We start from the raw sequence: 19,116 nt of genomic DNA on the forward strand, positions 1-19,116 counted from the left end.
GGTGTGGGGAGCCTCCTCGGCCACCGTCCCTTCACCCCTGAGGGCTTCTGTTCGCAGAGCTGGGGGGTCCGCAGGTGCCTGCGCCCCGCCCTCCGATCCCCAGATCGCACACACGGCTCGCCGCACACTGCGCAGCTTCTACCCTTTCTTTACTGACTGCGCTGGAGCATGCGCCGGCCGAGCCCGCGGGCCTGCCAACCCGCGAAGACTACGTCATCAGCGCGCGCCCGCCCGCCGCCCGCCCCTCTGGGCCGCGCTCTTCAGCAGTGGATCTCGTAGGCTGCTGGCGGCTGCAGCGGGAGGCCCTGCGCCGGCCCGGTTGCCGCGCCGTCGGCCGCCTCCGTTGGGCCCTCGGCGAAGAGCGGCTTGGAACGGTCGATGACGAACATCTCGTGGCCTCGCTCGTCGCGGAGCTCCTCGAGCTGCGCGAAGGTGCAGGGCCCGTCCGAATAGTCGTTGACGAATAGCGCGCCCTCCCCCGGCGGTCCGGGCGCCTTTTTCCTCTTGCGCCGCCGGCGGCAGATCATGGTCGCCAGCAGCAGCGCCGTGAGCGTGAGGAGCGCGATGGCGGCCGCGATGGCCGTCTGGGTGGCCAAGCCCAGGGCGCGGAAGGCCATGCTGCCGGCCTCCTGCAGGGGCTCGTGGCTGACGGGGCCGGCGGCCGGAGGCGGCACGGGCGCCAGCTGCAGCTGCTGCTGCTGGGACAAGTTGACCAGGAGCTGGAAGGGCACGCGGGCGGCGCCGCCGGCGTTGGAGGCCTCGCACTCGTACTTGCCAGCGTGGGCCAGGGTGATGTTGGTGAGGAAGAGCATGCCGCTGCCTGTGTCAGAGGCGCCGGGCCCGCCTGGGCGCGGTGCCCCACCTTCTGGCTGGACCTGGGCCCGTGGCTGCCCTTCGCGAGGCTGGGCCACCTTTCTCCAGGTCACCAGCGGCTGCGGGTAGCCGGAAGCCTGGCAGGCAACCCGCAGGTCCTCACCCAGGTTGGCCGTCACCTCCAGCGGCTCCACGTGTACAGAGGGCGGGATACAGATGAGGCTACTGCCAGATATGTCCAGGAGACTTTGAAGTGCCAGGCGCGGGGGCTCTGCGCACATGATGTTCTTGTCCCTGGAGCTGAGCAGTCGCTGGCCCCCTTCCTTGATCCAGGCTCCCAGCCAGTGCAGGGCACAGTCACAGCGCCATGGATTCTCTGTGGGCAGAGCAGAGGCGGACGGGTAGCTCAGCGATGGTCCCAGAACCGCCTCTGCAGTTGGGCTTCTGCTGGCCAGAACTGGAACCCCTTTCCCACCTCCCTGAGAGGGGCCCCTGCCACCTCTTCTCTGACCTCGAGCTCCCTCCACCCGCAGTTCTGTGCTGCACGATCCTGTTCACTAATTTCTAAGAAAGCCTCTGTTCCTTTGAAGGCTTTCCCTGCTGCAAGTCCCATTACTTGCGGGGGAACGCGGTGTCCCCATAGGCATCTCACAGCACTAAGCCCTTGCACGTCCTGTCAGCCTTGCCTTCCGGTGCTGTGTCCTGGAAATGCCAGCCCTAGCTGCATCTTTCCAGTTTCTGCCCGTCTGCCCCCTACTAGCCCCAAAGTGTGCAAGTCCCTCAACTCTTTCGAGACATTTCTACCTTTTCTGTCTTCCTTAGGCAAGGTCCCTGAGCTGCGCCCCTTCCAGCACCCCCATTCCTCTCAGCCTCCCATGGGTGCAGGCGATGGTGACGGGATGACCCTCCGGGCCGCTCCCGGATGGGCTGCGATTCAGAGCCACTGCCATCAGAGCCCACTTCACACCTGGGCGTGCTTCCCCCTGCCACCACCGTGGCCAGGGAAGATACCTTTGCAGGAGACCCCTTCCCCCAGGAGGTACCTGTGAGGCGCAGGACCTGCAGGCTGGCCAGGGGCTGTAGGGCCTCACGACTGATGGTGCCCAGTTGGTTTCTGCTGAGGTCCAGCAGTGCTAGGGAGGAGAGCCCGGCCAGGGCCTGGTCCTCCAGCAGCTCAATGCTGTTTTCCTGCAGGTGCAGCTCCTGCAGGCGCTGAAGAAGGACAGACAGCACATCATGAGAGGAAGGGGCCCTGGGGGACAGGTCCCCTTCTTACCAGGCTAGACTGGGTAGACTTTTCTCCCTTTCACAACTCTAGCCCCACAGGGCAGGAATCGGAGGACCCTTGCCCACCTCCCCCCCTCACCGGCAGGTGCAGGAAGGTGAAATCCAGCAGCTGCACTAGCTGGTTACCAGCCAGGTAGAGTGCACGCAGCTGGGCCAGGCCCGCGAAGGCGCCGACGCGCAAGGCGCGCAGCCGGTTGCCGGTGAGCGCTAGCTCCAGCAGGCGTGACTGCGCGCAGAAGGCGCCTGGCTCCAGGGCGCGCAGGCTGTTGTTGTGCAGGTAGAGACGGCGCAGCGCGGCGAGAGGCGCCAGTACGCCCGGTTCCAGGCGCGCGATGCTGTTGTCCTGCAGGAACAGCGTCTGCGGGCCGGAGGGAATGGGGGAGGGTGTTTACCCCGCTGAGGGAGTCTCCAGCACCCACGGGGACATTCACACACCCCTCCCTCCGTGTCGCGGGCACCTCAAACCTGCGGCCCCGTGGCCCCAAGCGGTGCCCACCTGCGTCCCGGGTGGAATTCCGGGCGGGACGACGCGAAGCCGCAGGGCGCCGCACTCCACCGTGGCGCTGTAGCAGCGGCAGGCGGCTGGGCAGCCGGCAGCGCGGGGCGGGAAGCCAGGAAGCCACAGCAGCCACAGCAGCAGCGATGTGGGCGCCCCCGGGGCCATCTCCCGCGGGACCGGCCGCGGACCACGGAGCTGCAATCTCCTGACGGGCCTCCTTACAGTTCACCTTGGATGTGATGTGCCTCCTGAAACACAGGTTGGCAGGCCTGCCCCTAACACTTGAGAGCCAGCGAAGAACATGGATGGAGGCCCACACCCTGTGTCTAATTTCTGAAAAGTTACAAATCAGTTCAAGCAACCGATAACAACAAAAACCAAAAAGTTGGTTCTCTTCCTTTACAAAAGCACAGTCATGAAGATTTGGTGAATCAGGTTCCGATTTAGAATTTCCAGAGTTCTTAGTCTTACCACAACTGGCCATGTGGGGAGAGCCCACCCCACCCAGCCCCCTTCTCTTCCCATCTGCTTCCATCTGGCACTGTAAGGGGTTTTGCCTTCATGCACGTGGATGTCTGGATCAGGCTTCCCTCTACATTCTAGCAACTAGCCACTCCTTGACTTGTAGGTACAAGAGTCTGATGCAACGTGTGGGCTTGGGAACATGTAGGTGATGAAGCCCAGTTACCCAAGCCCAGGCTAGAAGGGGAAGAGGCCCTAGGAAGACATTTCCCCTTGTTCACATGGAGATGTCCAAAAGCAGAGCCCAGAGCAGTTTTGTGCCTAAAAGAAGCCCGAGGTCCCTCACCACAAGTGTCCTTGTCATCACCTGACCCTGACCCAGCATTAAGCCTAGTCCTTTTATCCCCAGAAGCCATGCTCTGCCTCCTAACCCTGGGACCCACCTGATGTATCTTGCTGGGGAACATGGGTAGAACTGACCTTGGGAGCCACCAGCCACAGGAAAATGCAAACATAGCTTGCCCAGCCCCTGCCCCAGCCCTTCTGGGGGTGAGGGAGGGTGGAACACTTTAAACAGAATTAGGGTTATTTCTGAGGAACTTGTTAGAGAATTGGGGGATGTGACACACAATGGGAAAGTCAGTTCAGAAGTCTTGGCCTATGTTCTCTCTGCTGGCTCCCAGAAAGGTGCAGGTGGGGTCATGGAACAGCTGGGTTGGGAAAGAGGTGCCTTGGGCCACCAACTGGGTTTCTAAGGTAGTTCCTGAGTGGGCTCTGGGAGCAGTGACCTCCTTGATTATAAAGGAATATATAGTGTGCTGGGGATTTATGCACATGCACTGGGGATCCTAGAAGGATGAGAAGACCTGCGTCTAGTTCCAGGCACAATGAGTGCAGTTTTAAAGGTGGGGACGTGGGCTGAGAAGCTAATCTGGAGCCAGGGACAGCAAAGCTGAGGGTGTGCTGTCATGCAGCCTCCAGGCCTTCCTCAAATGGTCCCCACTCTGAACACCTGCCTGTTTTCCAAGTCTCCCTGTTAGCAAGAGTGAGTCATGTGGAAAGGTACCAAGTGCCCTTGATGTCTGTTCGAATCTTGCTCTAGATGGTAACTCGCATGATTATTTAAAGTCACTAGAAATGAGATAGGCACAGCAAAAGTTTTAATGGAATAGCTTTGGCCCAGGCAGAGGCAGTTCCCAGGTGTCTCAGGAAGTGTGAACCCCATGAACCTGAAGGCATATCCTGGGCTCCATTTCCTGAGCATAAGGGCTGGTTCAGGTCTTGCCCAATCAGCCTCCAGCAGCCAGTACTCTTAAGTAGAGGGGCTTCTTGGCTTCCGCCTCAGGATTCAAGGCACTGTTCACAGGGACACCCCCTAGACGCTGATTGGAATAAAAGGGCAGGCCTGAGCAGGGATGAGGGCCCAGGCGGGAAGAGCAGAGGAGGCCGGCCTAGAAATCCTTTTACCCAGCCGATAGCCCTCTAATCCGGTTGGTCAGGGGGCGGGGCGTCACACACAGGATTCTGCGATGGCTGTCGCCGTCTCCAGGGCGCCCATCTGTGCGGGGACTGGAGGGGCGGAGAAGCCCTGCGACCCCCTCGGGGAGCAATGCGAAGCCCAGGTCGCGTGCCTCGATCCCCACGGTGTCACCTGCACCCCCTCCAGTGTGGGTCTGTCCCGGGCCAGTTCAGGGCAGGGCGTGGTCCCTGCCAGGTCGCCTCCCCTTCTCGATGCGTGCTGGGGTCAGAGCCGGGAAGGCCCCCGATCCCGCCCCCATGCCCACTGACCTCGGGTCGGGCGCCCCCTCACCTGACGCTCCCGCGGCGCGGCTCCCCCGCTGTGCCCGCGGCGCCCAGGCCCACCGAGCAGTGCCGGGCGGGGGAGGGGCGGGCGCCGCTCGCGCACGCGTACTGAAGCCCCCGCGCCGCCGGGGCCTGCCCGGTGAGCGAGGGCTGAACCAAAGGACGCCCCAGGCCCGAGGTGTTGGGAGGAGGGAAGGAAGTAGAAGGGCCCGCGACCCCGCCCCGCCTCGCGTTCGAGGCCGCGGCAGCACCTCGGACAGCGCCCGTACAGCGGGGCCGCGGTGCACCTCTGCCGCGCACGCGCATTCGGCCGGCGCGCTCTTTGGGTGGCGCGTGCGCAGCGATGCGCGGCATGGACAGCTGGGATGAGGGGAGAGCGGGGCGGGACCTTGGTGCGGCCAGGGGCACGCGCGGCCGCCAGCCGTCCCTCCAAGCTTGCGGCTCAGGGCCGCGAGGCGGCGAGCAGCAGCGGGGCCAGGTCCATGGTGAGGGCGAGGCGGTGGCCTTGCCAACGCACGTGGGAGGGCAGCGCGGGCGCGCCGGGCGGGTACTCGAAGCAGGCGCTAAGCTCGAAGGCTAGGGCCGAGCGCACCAGGCCCACGCCGCCCGCCCGCTCTGGCGCGGGGTGGTAGAGTCGCCCGTTGGCGGCCAGCGGCAGCAGACGCGCTGGCTCGAAGGGCACCGCCAGGGCCTCACCGCCGCCGCAATAGGAGAGACGCGGGGGCCCGGGGCCCGAGGCCAGCAGGTGCGTGAAGACCACGGGCCGGTCTTCGCAGCGCAGGAAATTGCGCTCCCTGCCGCAGAGCGAGAGGAACGGGAAAGAGGCCTCGTAGCGACCGCTGCGGTTGGGTCTCAGGCGGGAGAAGAAGGTGACCAGGAACTGTGAGTCTGGAGGAGAAGGACACGGTTGCTTACCATGCCAGTCTACCCGGGGCCCTACTCCCCCAGGCAATCGGCGCGCCCTGGGCAACGCCACGGGCGCTGTCACTACACCACCTTGGCCTCTAGATAGCAGGACTCCTGAGCACAGGACGCCCAGTCCTCTGCTTCAGACGGGCCAGTCGGCAGGTTTGGAGCAGAGCCCACCAGGGCCGAAAGGATAATGAAAGTGGGGAAGAGGTTGCAGCAGTACCTTTGAAGCAGGTGATGAAGTTCTTCATTTTGGAGTCATCCAGGAAAAGCTGCAGACAGAGGGGCAGGCCATGGCCCATGAGTCCCAGTTAGAAGCCCGACACAGTCAGCCCCAGGGCGGGGAGGCTTGGGCAGGTCTGAGCCGGGGCCAGGGTCCACTTTCCCTGCGCGTCTGTGCGCATCGTGTGCAGAGAGGCGAGTGGCAAGTAAACCTGGGCGCCCTGCCGACATTCCCGCATCTATCCCGCACACCGGGGCGTGAGGGTTCCTGAGCTGCCATGCCTTCCCTGTACCTCTCCCTTCCTCTTTAAAAGTTTCTAATTAGATGTGCCACCTCCTCCCCGACTTGCTTCCTCCCGGATATGCTGGATGATGCCCCTGCCAGGGCTTGCAAGAGGCAGGGTGGCCCGAAGCTGGGGACCGCGGGGTCGGGCAGGGTCTGGCGATGCAGAGCTCAGCAACATGTGGCTGGTTGGCTGCTGGGGGGACCGACCCCTCTCGGCCTGAGATTGGGCGCCCCAGGCTGTCCAACTCTCGGTCCCACCTCCGCTGTCGAGTTTAAGTGCCTCAGAGACTCCGCCCGCCCACCCGGCCCCGCCCCTCCAACGGTGCCTTCTCTCTGGCCCCACCTCTTACTGGTGCGCTCCCTCCGGCCCCGCTCCCGGCCCACCTGGCCCTGATGATCCACATAATAAAAGTACTCTCGCGTCTGGGGCTCTGGGGTTTGGCCTTGCGTGTAGGAGACGCCCCTGCTCCCACCGCAGGCCCGGGCCCCCGGGGACCGCGCCAAGATAACGGCGCAGGTCCGGGGCGCCTTGCGTGCCCTCCACATCGTCCTGCCGTGCCGGAAGCGGCGGGCCGGTCACGCGGGACTGGCGCTGCGTGAACACGCTTCCCCCGGCGACTGCGGCCTCACACTTTGGGTTCCGGCAGCTGTCGCGGAGGTCGCTTTCCCAGGTCGCACGGGATACCAGGACAGCGGGCGGCCCCGATGCTGTTCCTTTTCTGGCCTGCCCTGCCGTCCTTACCGGGAAGGGATGGCGGGCGAGAACGCCCGACGGCAGGGTGCGCACGCGAGACGGGCTGGGGACGGGGCCCTGACGGGAGTGCAGGGTCTGCCCCTCCGCTCTCGGAGGCTGGCCGCCGACACGTGCCTCCGCCTGCTGCTCAGAAAGCCAGCTCGGCGGAGCAGTCTGCGTTTTCGATCAATTTCTGAATCAACACTCTGCCTAGAAGCCTATAGCAGATTGAGGGTAGGGCGGGCCACAAAAAGCCCACTCCCTGTGCAAACGGGCAGGCCTTTAGATACATGCCCCAGGCGGCCCAACACCCACCCGGTGCCTCTTCCCTGGCCCATCACCTGGCCCTCATTCCCAAGAAACAGCCTTGCTTGCAGCCCTCCCCTCACGCCCAATCCTGCCCTCCTGGCCTGTCTACCCAGGTGACTGTGCCAGCAACAGGCTGGCTTATGTAGTGGGCTGCCCAACCCCCAAGCAAGCCCCTGCAGCCCTCTGGCGACCGGAAGAAGAGGAGGCGACAGGAAGTGACCATGGCTCTCAAGTGTCCGTATGTACTTTATTCACACAAAGTGTTGTCACCTCTTGAGTCCATGCGTCAGAGCGAGAGTCTGTGGCCGGGCCACCCACCTCTGGCCCGGAGACCACCGGCTGAGGACGCTGCCTCAGGGGACAGCCGGGCCACGGCAAGGGCTGGGCTTTTTTGTTTTTAATAAATAAAAACTCAACTCTAAAAAATATATATATATATATATATATATATAAACTGGGGAGAAATTAAGTTTTACAATTGGAACTCAAAATTCCAAGATGGAAAATGTACAAACTGAGAGTCTAGGTACTTCCTACCCCAGCTCTGGCCTTGAGGAAGGGCAATCCTGGGCGCTCCCTGGTTCCCCAGCTTGCGGTTCCTTCCCTCTCTTCAACTGCAGGTCCCAGATGGGGACGGGGCAGGGTTTGGTTTTTGGTCAGAAGCCAAGAAAGTGGCGAAGAAAATGAAGGAGTGAGATCAACTTGCTCTGCAGAGGACAGGCTAGGACGGCTCAGAGATAAATAGCATTTGGGTTAAAACTATGTCATTAGCAAATTTAGTTCTTATATCTTTCCCTCTATATCTCTATACACAGGCGGGTTGGTGTGCTGGATAGATTCTGAATTTATAGTTACACGAAGAAAAAATACTCTTGCCCCTCCCCCACCCCGCCCCAAGAATGCCTGCCCAACCCTGCCCCCGACCCCAGAGGACTTTGGTTTGGGGGCTCCTCCCTACGCAGAGAGAGCCTGCCAGTCCTGCTCTGGTGATGGGACAGCCCAGTGCCCTGGGGTCCCCAAATTCCTGCGCAGTCTCCCCGTTGGAGGCCACAGGTGGTGGAAGGGGAGGGGGGGGCAGGAGGAGACTGCGGCCAGTAAGGAAACGGAGGAGAAGGGGGCGAGCAGAGGAAAGAGGGGCAGCCGGGCAGGGTCCAGGCCAGGGCCAGGCTGAGCACAGGAGCCCCAGCGAGGCAGCTCACCCCAGGGGAGGGTGGCGTGTGCTCTCCGGCCGGCCGGGAGGGGCAGTGTCACTTGGCTCCAGGAAACAGAAGGCACTTTCTCGGGGCTGACCGGCCGGCGGTGGGCGGGGGCGGTGCCCACAGAACTGGCCACGAGGCCGCGGGATGGGAGGGGGGCGGACAGAGACGCCCTTCCCACAGCCCCTCTGCCCTGGCTGCGACCTCAGGCCAAGGGCCTGGGGGGAGAGATGGGGGCTTCCAGGGCTGGGGCGGGCATGGGCGGGGCCTGGCATGCTGCCTCCGCGGCTGGGGCGTTCCCTCCCCCCTCCCCGCGTGCTCCCCTGCCCGGGCGCTCCCGAGCGTCGGCTCTGTCCCCACCCTCGGTCCTTGGGGCCCACGTGCTATAGCACGCCCTCCATGAAGCTGGTGTCCAGGTGCTGAATGAGCACGCGTAGGAACGACATCTCCTTGCGAGTGTTCTCGAAGATGACGCGCGGGTCATCCGACCGGCAGCGCAGGCAGTTGGGCGCCATGACCATGGCCAGGTTGCTGACGTCCATCTTGGTGATGGCCACGTTGGCGGGCTGCACGAACACCTGCGCGGAGGGGAAAGGAAGGTGGGCGCGGGGCCGGCGTGGAGCGCGCCCGGGGCGGGGGGCGGGGCGTGCCCCGCCGCGTACCTGAAGGAAGCGGATGAGGTAGCACAGCACCAGGCGGTTGATGCGGGGCAGCGCGTGCACCACGGCCACGGCGGCCTCAGGGCTCTCATAGTGCGCGATGCACTGCTCGTAGAACTCGTGCGGGATCAGAGGCTCTTCCAGCTCCCGATACCACAGCTTCAGCAGCGACGCTGCGGACACAGCGCGGGGGGGCGGGGGGGGGGTGCTCAGCCCAGCCTGCTGGGCGGGGCACCCCTGGGCGGGGCAGCCTTGTAGTGGGAGCAAGGGCGCGGCAGAGGATGTGGGGGGGAGGGGAGGCACACGGCGTGACCAGACGGGAAAGGGCCCACCAGGCCTGCGTAGGCTGCCCGGGCCCGGACCCTGAAGGCCTGCGGGGCTGTGCAGGGAATGCAGGAGGGCTGCGGGCCAGGCCGGCACGAGGCCCCGGGGGAGACTCTGATGGGCAGGGGGTGTCTGTGCTGGAAACGGACCGGGAGCCACGGCATCACTGGGGGAACAAGCGGGAGGCCAGCTGTTCCAACGGGTCCAGACCAGGCCTGCTCCGGCCCCTGGGGGGAGGGGGGCTTACCAGGGACGTGGGGGTCCTCCAAGCCTGTGGGCACCTTCCACTGGTCTACCTGTAGCTTCAGGGCGTTCACCTCATCAATGTCCCCAGGGACCCTGTGGAGTACACGGTGGGTCTCACGGAGTTGGAACCTGTCTTGCCCTTCATCAGGCCCCTCCCCGTTTGCTTGGCTTCTTTTCCACCAGCGAGAGAGGTGGCTTGGAGCCCCTGCCCTATGCATGCAGACTGCTGTCCCTCTCCTCTCTGCTAGCCACCCCCATGCAAACGCCATTATCGCCAAGGCCACTGAGGATCAAATCCACAGGCCTGTTTCCCCAGCTGTCCTCTTGGGACTTGTGCCGTTCATTCCCCACAGGGCTGGGGCTGTCATCCCTCTTCACGGGCGAGCGCCATCTGCCTGCTGTGCCATCTTTCCAGGCTCAGGTCTTAGGCCCTGCCTGTGGTGGCTGTCCAAGTGCCCTCTGGGCAGGGCCCTGGTGGCCATTTCTGCACAGGCACTGTCTCTGGCTGGCCCTCCTGCCTAAATTCAGGCTTGCTGCCATTCAGGGGGATGACTCTGACTTGCCTCCTAAAGACAGGGCCCTGCCCTGCCTCTCCAGGCTACATGGTGGCCTTCCATCTGCTCCAGTGTGTCTTCCCCATGCAGATGACGGCTTCCTGTGGGGGGGCCTCTCTGGCTACTCCCAGGCAGGGGCATGGGTCTCCTGGCCCCAAAACCCCAGGGCTGAGGCACGGAGGTAGGCCAAGTGGTCCCAGTGCCTGATGGCTCCTGCCTGCCTGAGACACACAGTGGAGCCGCCCGAGGCCCCCACACCCAGGGCCCAGGTTGCGGGGCACCTGAAGATGCCTTCCGTCTGGTCACCGTTGAGCGCTAGCACCTCCTCAGATAGACGTGTCTGTACCCAGGGCAGCTGCCGGTCAGGGTAACGCTCCTTCTGCATGCTCATGACCTCCTGCAGCGCACTGCCAAACATGGACGGGCTGAACACGGCGTTCTTGGCGTGCCGGATCTCCTCCACGTTGGGCTTCTTCAGCCCCTGCAAAGACAGCCCAGCTCTGTGCCTCGGTGCAGCTCCACCGCCCTGCTCCCTGCCTGCCCTCTGCCTGGTACCCTCCCAGGGCTGCCTCTGGCTCAGCCACCCTCCCCTCTCCTGTCTTCTCTCATCCCAGGTAACTCCAGACATCTGCCTAGTCAGAGCTAGGGGTACCCCCAATTCCCTGTGCCCAAATCACTGGGGGAGGGGCATCCTGCTGGGCCACCTACAATGTCCCAAATCTTCAGGTGGCCTCTGTTGGTCACTCAGGGGGAAGATGGGAAGGACTCCTGGAATGAGAGCTGCCTGTGACCGTGGAAGGACCAGGCTGGCCGACCTGGACCATGGGAGACCACGCTGGGGTAGAGGTGAGGGGGAGAAGCCTGAGGTGGGACAGGCAGCAGCTTCTAGAGCCAGCCCTAGAGAAGTGCATTAGGAGGGAGAGGAGGGAAGGAGTGGCCAGGCTCTGGGACAGCTGCCTTCAATAGCCTAGGAGGGCCTGAGGGCTTCCTGGTAGGGGAGGTAGGCTGAAAGGGAGGCAGTGGATAAAAGGGGAAGATGGCCAAGGGCCACACATCCTAAGACCAGGGAACAAGGTCCAGGTGTTTGGTGTGACTGAGGCCCCTCTACAGGTGCCACAAAATGTGGGCTCAGGGCAGGGAAGATGAGAGGTTGTGCGAGGGGTGTGGCTGTCAAGCTCTGCCAGGCAGTAAAAGACCCCAGCAGCAGAACGGGGGCCAGGGAAGTGGCTCGGGAGGACACTACTGGGACCATCTGCCCAACTGCCAGGGGTGGGTCTGGGCTCTTGGACCATCACAGTCAGGTGGGTGAGTGAAGGGACACAGGGCAGTCTTCTGAGCCCACCCTGCAGTTCAAGGCTTGGCCTCCCCTGGATCCAGAGGCAGTCTGCCGGGGGCGGGGGAGGGTCCCTTCTGGGAAGTGTGGGCTCTTAGCCTGTCCACGTGCTGTGCCCCTCCTCAGCCCCTCACCGCACCAGCCTGCCGGTGGTGGGCCTGGAGCAGCTGCTGCTGCTGCAGCAGTGGGCAGAGTCCTGCCGCCCTGGCCTAGTCACACACCCCTTTGCCTGCAGTGGCTCCTGAGCTTGGAGTGCAGCCTCTGCCCGAGGCCTTCCCTGGCCGCCTGCCTAGGTGGTCTCTGTGGAGCACCTTCTGTGCTGTGAACTGTCACACCCCCCACGCCCCCAGCCAAATGTGCAGGCCGGGCTCAAGGCGAGTAGAGCGTTCAGTAGGACGTGAGGGTGGCTTGCCAAGGCCTCCTTCTGCACCCTGTCTAGGTGTCACCAGCACAGCCCACCACCCCTGCCTGGCTGTCCTGGGGGAAGCTCCTACCTTCTTGGCCCCTGTCAGGGCCGCCTTCTGCAGCTTGTGGTAACAGTACTTGGCGTATGTGCTTATCGCCACCCCTGGAAGAGAACAAGTTCTGGTTGGCCGGGGGTGGCTGTGCGGGGCACAGAGGCTAAGAGAAGCAGCAGCAGGGGTGAGGAGAGGCAGCTTCTGCCAGAGCCCTGGGGGCCCGAGCCAGTGGGTCCTCACTCTCCTAGGCTAAGTCCTTTAAAGCAGAAACCCACATCGAGAGGCCAGAGGGACTTCCCTCGCCTCACGGAGGCGAGCTTGGGAAGGGACTCCTCTGCCAGCCCACTAACCCTTCCCCATGGCCATGAAGGGTGGGCTGGGAATGACGTTTGTTCCCGCTAAGGAGTCATAGGCAGGATAAGGCAGGACCTAGGCCCCAGGGCCTCCAAATCCCATGCTCCCCTTGCAAGTTAGCCCTGAGAAGGGTCATTTACACAGGCAACAGGACTAGAGGAGCTCAGTACCCTCTGCTTTGGGCCAGCACTGGGGAGGGGGCTTTGGGTGGACTGTCCTGCAGCACTGCCTCCAGCCAGGGCTGCTGTGCAGCTGTGGGAGGGGGCCTCAGCCTGCAATGCCCCTCCCTCTCTGTTGAGGGCTGTGTGGGCAGGAGTCACGGAAAGCCGAGGGGATGGGTGGCCGTGGAAAAGGGGATGAACGTGGAGAGGATGCCCCATGTCCCCAGCGCGTCAGCGGGAGGACCACAGAAGGACACTTGTCAGTTCTGCCCTCACTGGCAGAGTTTTCTACAGCTCGGCCCTGGCAGAGGTTCTGGCTGGTTGTCTTGGGGTGAGGTCTAGGGTGGCGTTTTGAGGGCAAGAACCTCAGGAACCTTGGCCAGGAGGTTCTCCAGATACAGGAACAAGGGGAAGGAGAGAGAAGCACAGGGTGGGGAGAGGGAGGGGTAGTGGAGGAGGAGATCCCACACAGGGTGGGTCTGAAATATGTGCAGCATCTTTCCCGGTGATGGGAAGGGGGTAGGGGGAAAGGGGAGAGAGGAAGGGGCAGGGAGGAAGGGGAAACAGAAGTGGCAAGAAGACCAAGAATACACAGTGAGGCTGAGCCCAGAGAAGCCATCCAGGCCAAGGGGCCAAGGACCGACAGACAGACAGGCTGTGCTCTGTGCCTCCAGGCTTAGGACTGGCCCCTTCTCTGGAAGGCCCTTCTACTGGGCCCACCTGCCCAGTGCCTGCCAGAGGGAGGCCTCTACACCCAAGTCACTAATCCAAATGCCCCATCTTCTTTTAAAGGAAGCACTTTCTTGTGGATGTCCAGCACACGGGGGGCCTTGGACCTCAATGTGAAGAACGTAAACACTGGCTTAGCCCATAAAAATCTTTTTGAGTTATCACAAGACAGTTTTATTATTGTAAGTGGTAAAGGGATTCTTTTTTAGAGTAATTAAAGTGAAAACAAACATTTCTCATTCTCCCTGGAGAATCTGTTTCCCTGTGGTCCCTGGGGATCCACAAAACCCTGGCAGAGAATCCTAGCTGCTGCCTCTGATAGGCCAGCTCAGGGCACAGCACCTGGAACCTTCTGCCACAGGCCAACCCGGCCTTTCTGGGCAGGCTCTCAGGGAGCTGGAAGGCAAAGGGCACCTTGGGCTGTACACTGGCCACCAGGAGTCCAGAGAACACTTTGCAGAAAGGCAACAGACTGGGTAGGATTTACCCTCTCTTGAGCAAATGCCTCCTGCCCTTAGTCTTGGGGCTGATCGAGAGAGATACCCTGACCTCCAACAGACTGTGACCTGAAGATCCTGAGGCTGCCACCTCTCAGTTGGTAACCCAGGTCACAAGGCAGCCTTTCTGGGCCTTAGCTTCTTCCTTTGTAGGATGGGGACAGGGACACCTACCTCACACGTGCCCATAAAGGGCTGACAGTGGAGTCTGGTCCACAGCTGAGCCGATGCACCTAGCACAGGACTGAGGCCACGTGGGCCCAGAGCCCAGAGAGCTCCTCTGCACCCTGTGCTGTGGTGGGTACAACTCCCCAGGCCAGGACCGTGGGCTGTCTGCTGAGTGCCTGGGAGGCTGTGCAGTGCCTATGGCCAATCCAGGAGACCCTCACGATGGTGTGGGGTGCTCTGCTTCGGACACCCTGACCTGTCCTAGCCTTGCCAGGGCACACAGTACCCAGTCTTATACATGGGGAGATGGTGGCCCCCAGAGAGGCTGACAGAAGCAACTGAGTTTATGCTACTATGCCAGGGATCCAGGCCTGCCCTGGGGCCTTAGTGTCCCTGAGCCCTGGCCTTAAGCTTCAGAAGTCGCTGGATCTGGCCAGAACCTGCCACTGCCACCACCTCTTGGCATGGAAACTGCTGGGTCCCAGGGGTTCTAGCTCCCTCCTCACTACCCAACACCATTGTGGGCTCTAGTGTCCCGCTTGGCCCCAGCCCAGGCCCACAGGAGCCCAGGCCCACCGCCCTGTGGCAACATGACTCATGGACAGATTCCGGCAGGAGCTCAGAGCCCCTTCCACTCCTGTTCCAGATGGGTGTGGCCCAAGGGCAGCGTGCATCCAGAGAGCTTCCCAGAGGAAGGAGTGTTGAGGTTGACTAGTATCAGAGAAACAGAAGTGGGGCAAGTCTGGGGAATAAGGTATGTGTATCGAGGCTGGGGGAAGTGCCGGGGGTGGGGAGGGGGGCAGGGGCTGGCCCCAGAGCCCTGGTGCCAGGAAGGGAAGTGGACAGGGCAGCAGTGAGACCACCAGCTCTCCCAGCGGGGAGGGCACAGTCTTGGGTTAACGGGGCTTCTGTGGAGCTTGGACAGCGGTAGGATGGGGGTGTGGGTCTTGAGCCGGGCCCAGGAGAAGGGCAGGGCTGCTGGCGGAAGTTGGAAAATCCATGAGCTCCCTCCGGGGAAGCAAGGCCAGGGTGGCCTGGGCTGGAGGTCAGGACTGGACAGGCACTGGCCCTCAGGGGCACTTCCTCAGTAAACACTCACCTAGGGGGGCTTCCAGCAGGCCTTGCCCAGCGCGTCCTCACGCCCCTCCCCACTGAGAGCCCAGCGTGCAAGTTGGAAATTGTCCTGAGCACCACGGAGACAAGGCACAGGGCAGGTGCAGCCTCTCCCAGGAGCCCATTCAGTGACCTGAGGCCTCTGGCTGGCTCAGGAGGCCGCAGGCCTGATGGTTAGTGCCACCCCACCAACACCCCTTCCAGCCCAGAAGCGGTTAGAGAAAGGAGGCCAGGCGGCCTAGGCTGGAGAGCAGAACTGTGCAGACACAGCGCACAGGGGCTGCGGGGAGAGGCCCTACCATCCGGCTCCTCAACATAAGGCTTGGGTTTCTTTCTCAACTTGGACTTCTTCTTAGTGTTCCTTTCCAGGAGCGCTTTCATATGCTGCGTCACTGGGGAGCAAACAGAGCCATGAGGACCACAGAACACAAACCCAGGAATGCATGCCCACGCGGGTCCCGGTGTGGCTGGCGAGGAGGCCCCTGGGCCTGCTTGGGGCTGACCCCCATCAGCTGGGAAGGCACTGCAGCCCTGCTGGGTTCCTTAAAGGTACATAGGACCATAGCCAATGCCCAGCTGGGGCTGAGGAGAACCCAGTCCAGGAGTGATGTGGTGTGTGTGGCTGTGTATGGGAATGTGTCTGGACCATGTGCCCGGGGTAGGTACTGGGGCCTTGCTGAGCATGGTCAACCAGAAAGCTGGCTCTACTCATGCTAGAGGTAGGCAGGAAGATGCAGGGAAGGTGCCCCTGGCCGAGAGAAGAGACACAGTCAGCTCCTGACACTCTGGCTGGCTCGAGGAGCCCCCAGCTCAGCCATCTGGCTCCTAAATGGCTGCGCTCAGGGGTCACAGGCTCCTGAGCTAGCGCTGGAGAAGGTGCTGGGTGGCACAATAGGCTTCTCGGGTTGATCTGGGCATGCCTCCCAGTCTGCACAAAAAAAACCTTACCACTGTTGACAAGGACCCCTTCGTCCCCCCTCCGTCCTGAGCTCTTCAGAAGGGAAGTCTCCATGCACAGCCCACACTAAGGTTGAGAGTTATGCTCTTCTCTGACAGTGGACCATTCACACAAAGTATTTATTTGTTATTCTGCACGGGAGATCACTATCTTATCATTTATTTCTATCACTAAGGGCTTATGGGTGTATCATTTTTCACTTTGAGTTATAATCCAATATAACTGCGTCTTCCCTCAATTGCTCCAGCTTTGGCCACTGGGAGCCCTTTTCGTTGGCTCCTGTGTCCAGACACACCCTGGCAGCTTCCCTTGGCCCCGCCAGCACTTCTTCAGTTTGGGCGCTGTGCCCTGTGCCCTCCCTGCACCGGCCCTAGAGTCCGCTGTTTCTCCAAGCAGTCCTGGTTCCTCGCAATGGAAAATGGTATTAAGAACCAAGATCTGGGTGTGAGGTGTGCTCATTGCTTTTGGGGTGCTGCCAGAGCTGGGAGAGATGCATCTGTACACTAGCCCGTGTATGTGCACATCCCTCCGATACCCCCACACCAGGCCCCCAACGGAGATCCGCCACCACAGGGCCGCTAGCCGCCTCTTCTTGCTCGTCTGTAACTGCTGAATCTTTTTACTCTCTTAACACTGTCTTTTGAAGAGGAGATTTAATTTTGTTCAAGTCCAACGTATCAATGTTTTCTCTCTTGTAGACAGTGCTTTTAGCGTCACACATAAAAACATTCTAGAGAGCAAGCCAAGAAAAAATTTCTGTGTTTTGTACTAGTTTTACAGTTTCAGGGTTTTGTTGTTGTAGTTTGTTTTAATTTAGGTTTAGGACTTTCCTTTTTTTTTTTTTATTTAAAGTTTATTTATTTATTTTGAGACCAATACAGCGTGAGCAGGGGGTGGGGGGAGAGAGGGTGAGAGAGAATCCCAAACAGGCTCTGCACTGTCAGCGTAGAGCCTGATGTGGAGCTTGAACTCCCGAACCATGAGATCATGACCTGGGCTGAATCCAAGAGTCAGACACTTAACTACCCAGACACCCCTTCAGTTTTAGGTTTTATATTTTGGTTTATGATCTATTTTGAGCTAGCTTTGGCATACAATATAAAGTATGGTTGAAGCTCATCTTTTTATGCATTTGGACATCCTCCTGTCCCAGCACCACTTGAGGAAAGCACTATCCTTTCCTTCACGGAAGTGCCTTTGTATCTCTGTGTGAAACTAGCTGGGTCTAATGTGGGCTCTGTTCTGTCCCACAGACCCGCTCTCTACCTTTGCACTGACAGCTTATTCTCCTGGCTACTACAGCTTTGTAACAAGACTTGAAGTACAGGAAGATTAGTCCTCCAAATTTGCTCTTCTGTTTCAAAGGTCATTTTGGCTATTCCAGATCCTCTGCATTTTCTATGGATTTTAGAGCCAGTCTGTTAATTTCTAAATTAAAAAAAAAAAAACTATTAAGATTTTGGTTAGGATTTAATCTATGTATCAATTTGGGTGGAAGTTACATCTTGACACTATTGCATCTTCTGATTCATAAACATGGTATTTCTCTCCATTAACTTAGGCCTTCCTGACATTCAGCAATGTTTGGGAGTTTTCCGTGTAGAAGTTTTAGTCATCTTTTGTCAGATTTATCCCTAAGTTTATCATATTTTTAAATGCTACTTTGGATTTTTTTTCCTTTTTTTCAGATTTTATTTTTAAGTGATCTCTATAACTGATGTGGGGCTCAAACCCATGACCCCAAGATTAAGAGTCACATACAACACTGACTGAGCCAGCCAGGTGCTCCCAGATGGTATTTTTAAAATATTTATTTCTAGGGGTGCCTGGGTGGCTCAGTCGGTTGAGCATCTGACTTCAGCTCAGGGCATGATCTCACGGTTCATGGGTTCGAGCCCCGTGTCGGGCTCTGTGCTGATAGCTAGCTCAGAGCCTGGAGCCTGCTTCAGATTCTGTGTCTCCCTCTCTCTCTGACCCTCCCCTGCTCACGCTGTCTCTCTCTCTCAGAAATAAATAAAAAACATTAAAAATTTTTAAAAATATTTCTAGTAGTGTATTGCTATTATGTAGGATCATGATTAATTTTTATATATTGGTCTTATGTCCTGCAACCTTGCTAAACTCACTTATTGTAGTATTTTTATAGATCCCATAGAAGATTGTGTTGTATGTGATTAAAGAAAACTGCACACTTCCTTTTCAATCTGGATGCCTTTTACTTCTTTTCCATGACTGCACTGGCTAGGTCTCCAGCATGATACACAGTAGGTGCACTGGGTTGGAGGTTCTTGCCTTGTTCTTGATCTTGCAGGGAAAGAATTCAGTCTTTTACCATTACATGTGGTGCTGGCTAGAGGTGTTTCTTGTTTAATTGTGGTAAAAGAGAGCCATAAAAATGTAGCCATAGACCCATTTTTAAGTGTACAATTTAGTGGTATTAAGTCCATTCACAATTTCATGCAACCATCACATTTATTCCTAAAATCCTTATATCACCAAAAACAGAAACCTTGTACATTAATTAAACAAAAACTCATTTATGCTCCCCCAGCTCCTGGTAACCTCAAATATACTTTCTATCTCTATGAATTTCTTTAGATATTTCATATAGGTTGAATTATACAGTATTTGCTGTTTCGTATCTGGCTCCTTTCACTTAGAAGAATTTTTCAAGGTTCCTCCATGTTGTAGCACGTAATGGAGCTTCATTCCTTTTTATGGCTGAAAAATACTCCGTTGTATTGAATAGACCACATTTTGCTTATCCATTCACCTGCTGGACACCTGGGTTGTCTCCACTTTTTGGCTATTATGAATAATGCTGCTATGAATATTGGTGTTCAGGTATCTGTTTGACTACTTACTTTCCATTCTTTGGGTACTGAAGGGTTTTAAAAAATACTTGCCTTTTGTCAGGTTCCCTTCTGTTCCTATTTTATTTAGATTTTATATCAGGAATGGAAATGTTGGATTTTGCCAAATGCTTTTTCTGCATTTACTGGGATGATCACATGGTCTTTCTTTTTCACTCTGTTGCTATGGC

At 59.1% G+C, this 19,116-nt stretch overlaps 3 protein-coding genes across 5 annotated transcripts in view; all 3 read right to left on the reverse strand.

The window, feature by feature from the left end:
• Positions 1-147: 147 nt before the first annotated feature.
• Positions 148-4,936, reverse strand: LRRC24 (leucine rich repeat containing 24). 2 transcript variants are annotated; one of them, XM_039254054.1, is made up of 5 exons: positions 4,872-4,936; positions 2,597-2,932; positions 2,180-2,458; positions 1,857-2,025; positions 148-1,189 (listed from the first exon to the last, which is right to left on the reverse strand). In XM_039254054.1, the coding sequence occupies exons 2-5, from the start codon at positions 2,762-2,764 to the stop codon at positions 261-263; spliced, it is 1,545 nt and encodes a 514-aa protein (XP_039109985.1). In that variant the 5' UTR covers positions 2,765-2,932; positions 4,872-4,936; the 3' UTR covers positions 148-260. The 2 variants fall into 2 exon arrangements, with proteins under 2 accessions (XP_039109985.1, XP_039109986.1); XM_039254055.1 differs by having other exon boundaries at positions 2,597-2,847; positions 4,872-4,930.
• Positions 4,200-6,891, reverse strand: CUNH8orf82 (chromosome unknown C8orf82 homolog). Its single transcript, XM_039254056.1, has 3 exons — positions 6,666-6,891; positions 5,997-6,045; positions 4,200-5,752 (listed from the first exon to the last, which is right to left on the reverse strand). The coding sequence occupies exons 1-3, from the start codon at positions 6,825-6,827 to the stop codon at positions 5,307-5,309; spliced, it is 657 nt and encodes a 218-aa protein (XP_039109987.1). The 5' UTR covers positions 6,828-6,891; the 3' UTR covers positions 4,200-5,306.
• A 660-nt stretch (positions 6,892-7,551) lies between these two features.
• The window catches only part of ARHGAP39 (Rho GTPase activating protein 39), a 115,300-nt gene continuing 103,735 nt past the window's right edge, over positions 7,552-19,116 (reverse strand). The window contains exons 7-12 of one of the 2 annotated variants that reach the window (XM_039254051.1): positions 15,415-15,507; positions 12,130-12,203; positions 10,584-10,783; positions 9,750-9,841; positions 9,182-9,351; positions 7,552-9,097 (exon numbers count right to left, since the gene is read on the reverse strand). In XM_039254051.1, coding sequence (XP_039109982.1) covers positions 8,903-9,097; positions 9,182-9,351; positions 9,750-9,841; positions 10,584-10,783; positions 12,130-12,203; positions 15,415-15,507 — 824 coding nt within the window. In that variant the 3' untranslated portion in view covers positions 7,552-8,902. The remainder of the gene's footprint in view (positions 9,098-9,181; positions 9,352-9,749; positions 9,842-10,583; positions 10,784-12,129; positions 12,204-15,414; positions 15,508-19,116) is intronic. The other variant, XM_039254052.1, reaches the window with a different exon arrangement.

Source organism: Hyaena hyaena, unplaced genomic scaffold (assembly GCF_003009895.1).
Source record: "Hyaena hyaena isolate Hyena2069 unplaced genomic scaffold, ASM300989v1 scaffold_474, whole genome shotgun sequence".
Lineage (NCBI taxonomy): Eukaryota > Metazoa > Chordata > Mammalia > Carnivora > Hyaenidae > Hyaena > Hyaena hyaena.

Excerpts from the sequence above, each read along its gene's own strand:
- LRRC24 (XM_039254054.1), bottom strand. The coding sequence starts at position 2,764 with ATGGCCCCGGGGGCGCCCACATCGCTGCTGCTGTGGCTGCTGTGGCTT. Across the intron at positions 2,026-2,179 it reads TCACCTTCCTGCACCTGCCG|CGCCTGCAGGAGCTGCACCT; the intron begins GTGAGGGGGGGA and ends GTCCTTCTTCAG. Across the intron at positions 1,190-1,856 it reads GCAGGTCCTGCGCCTCACAG|AGAATCCATGGCGCTGTGAC; the intron begins GTACCTCCTGGG and ends CTCTGCCCACAG.
- CUNH8orf82 (XM_039254056.1), bottom strand. The coding sequence starts at position 6,827 with ATGTGGAGGGCACGCAAGGCGCCCCGGACCTGCGCCGTTATCTTGGCG. Across the intron at positions 6,046-6,665 it reads ATGTGGATCATCAGGGCCAG|CTTTTCCTGGATGACTCCAA; the intron begins GTGGGCCGGGAG and ends CTCTGTCTGCAG. Across the intron at positions 5,753-5,996 it reads CTTCATCACCTGCTTCAAAG|ACTCACAGTTCCTGGTCACC; the intron begins GTACTGCTGCAA and ends CTTCTCCTCCAG.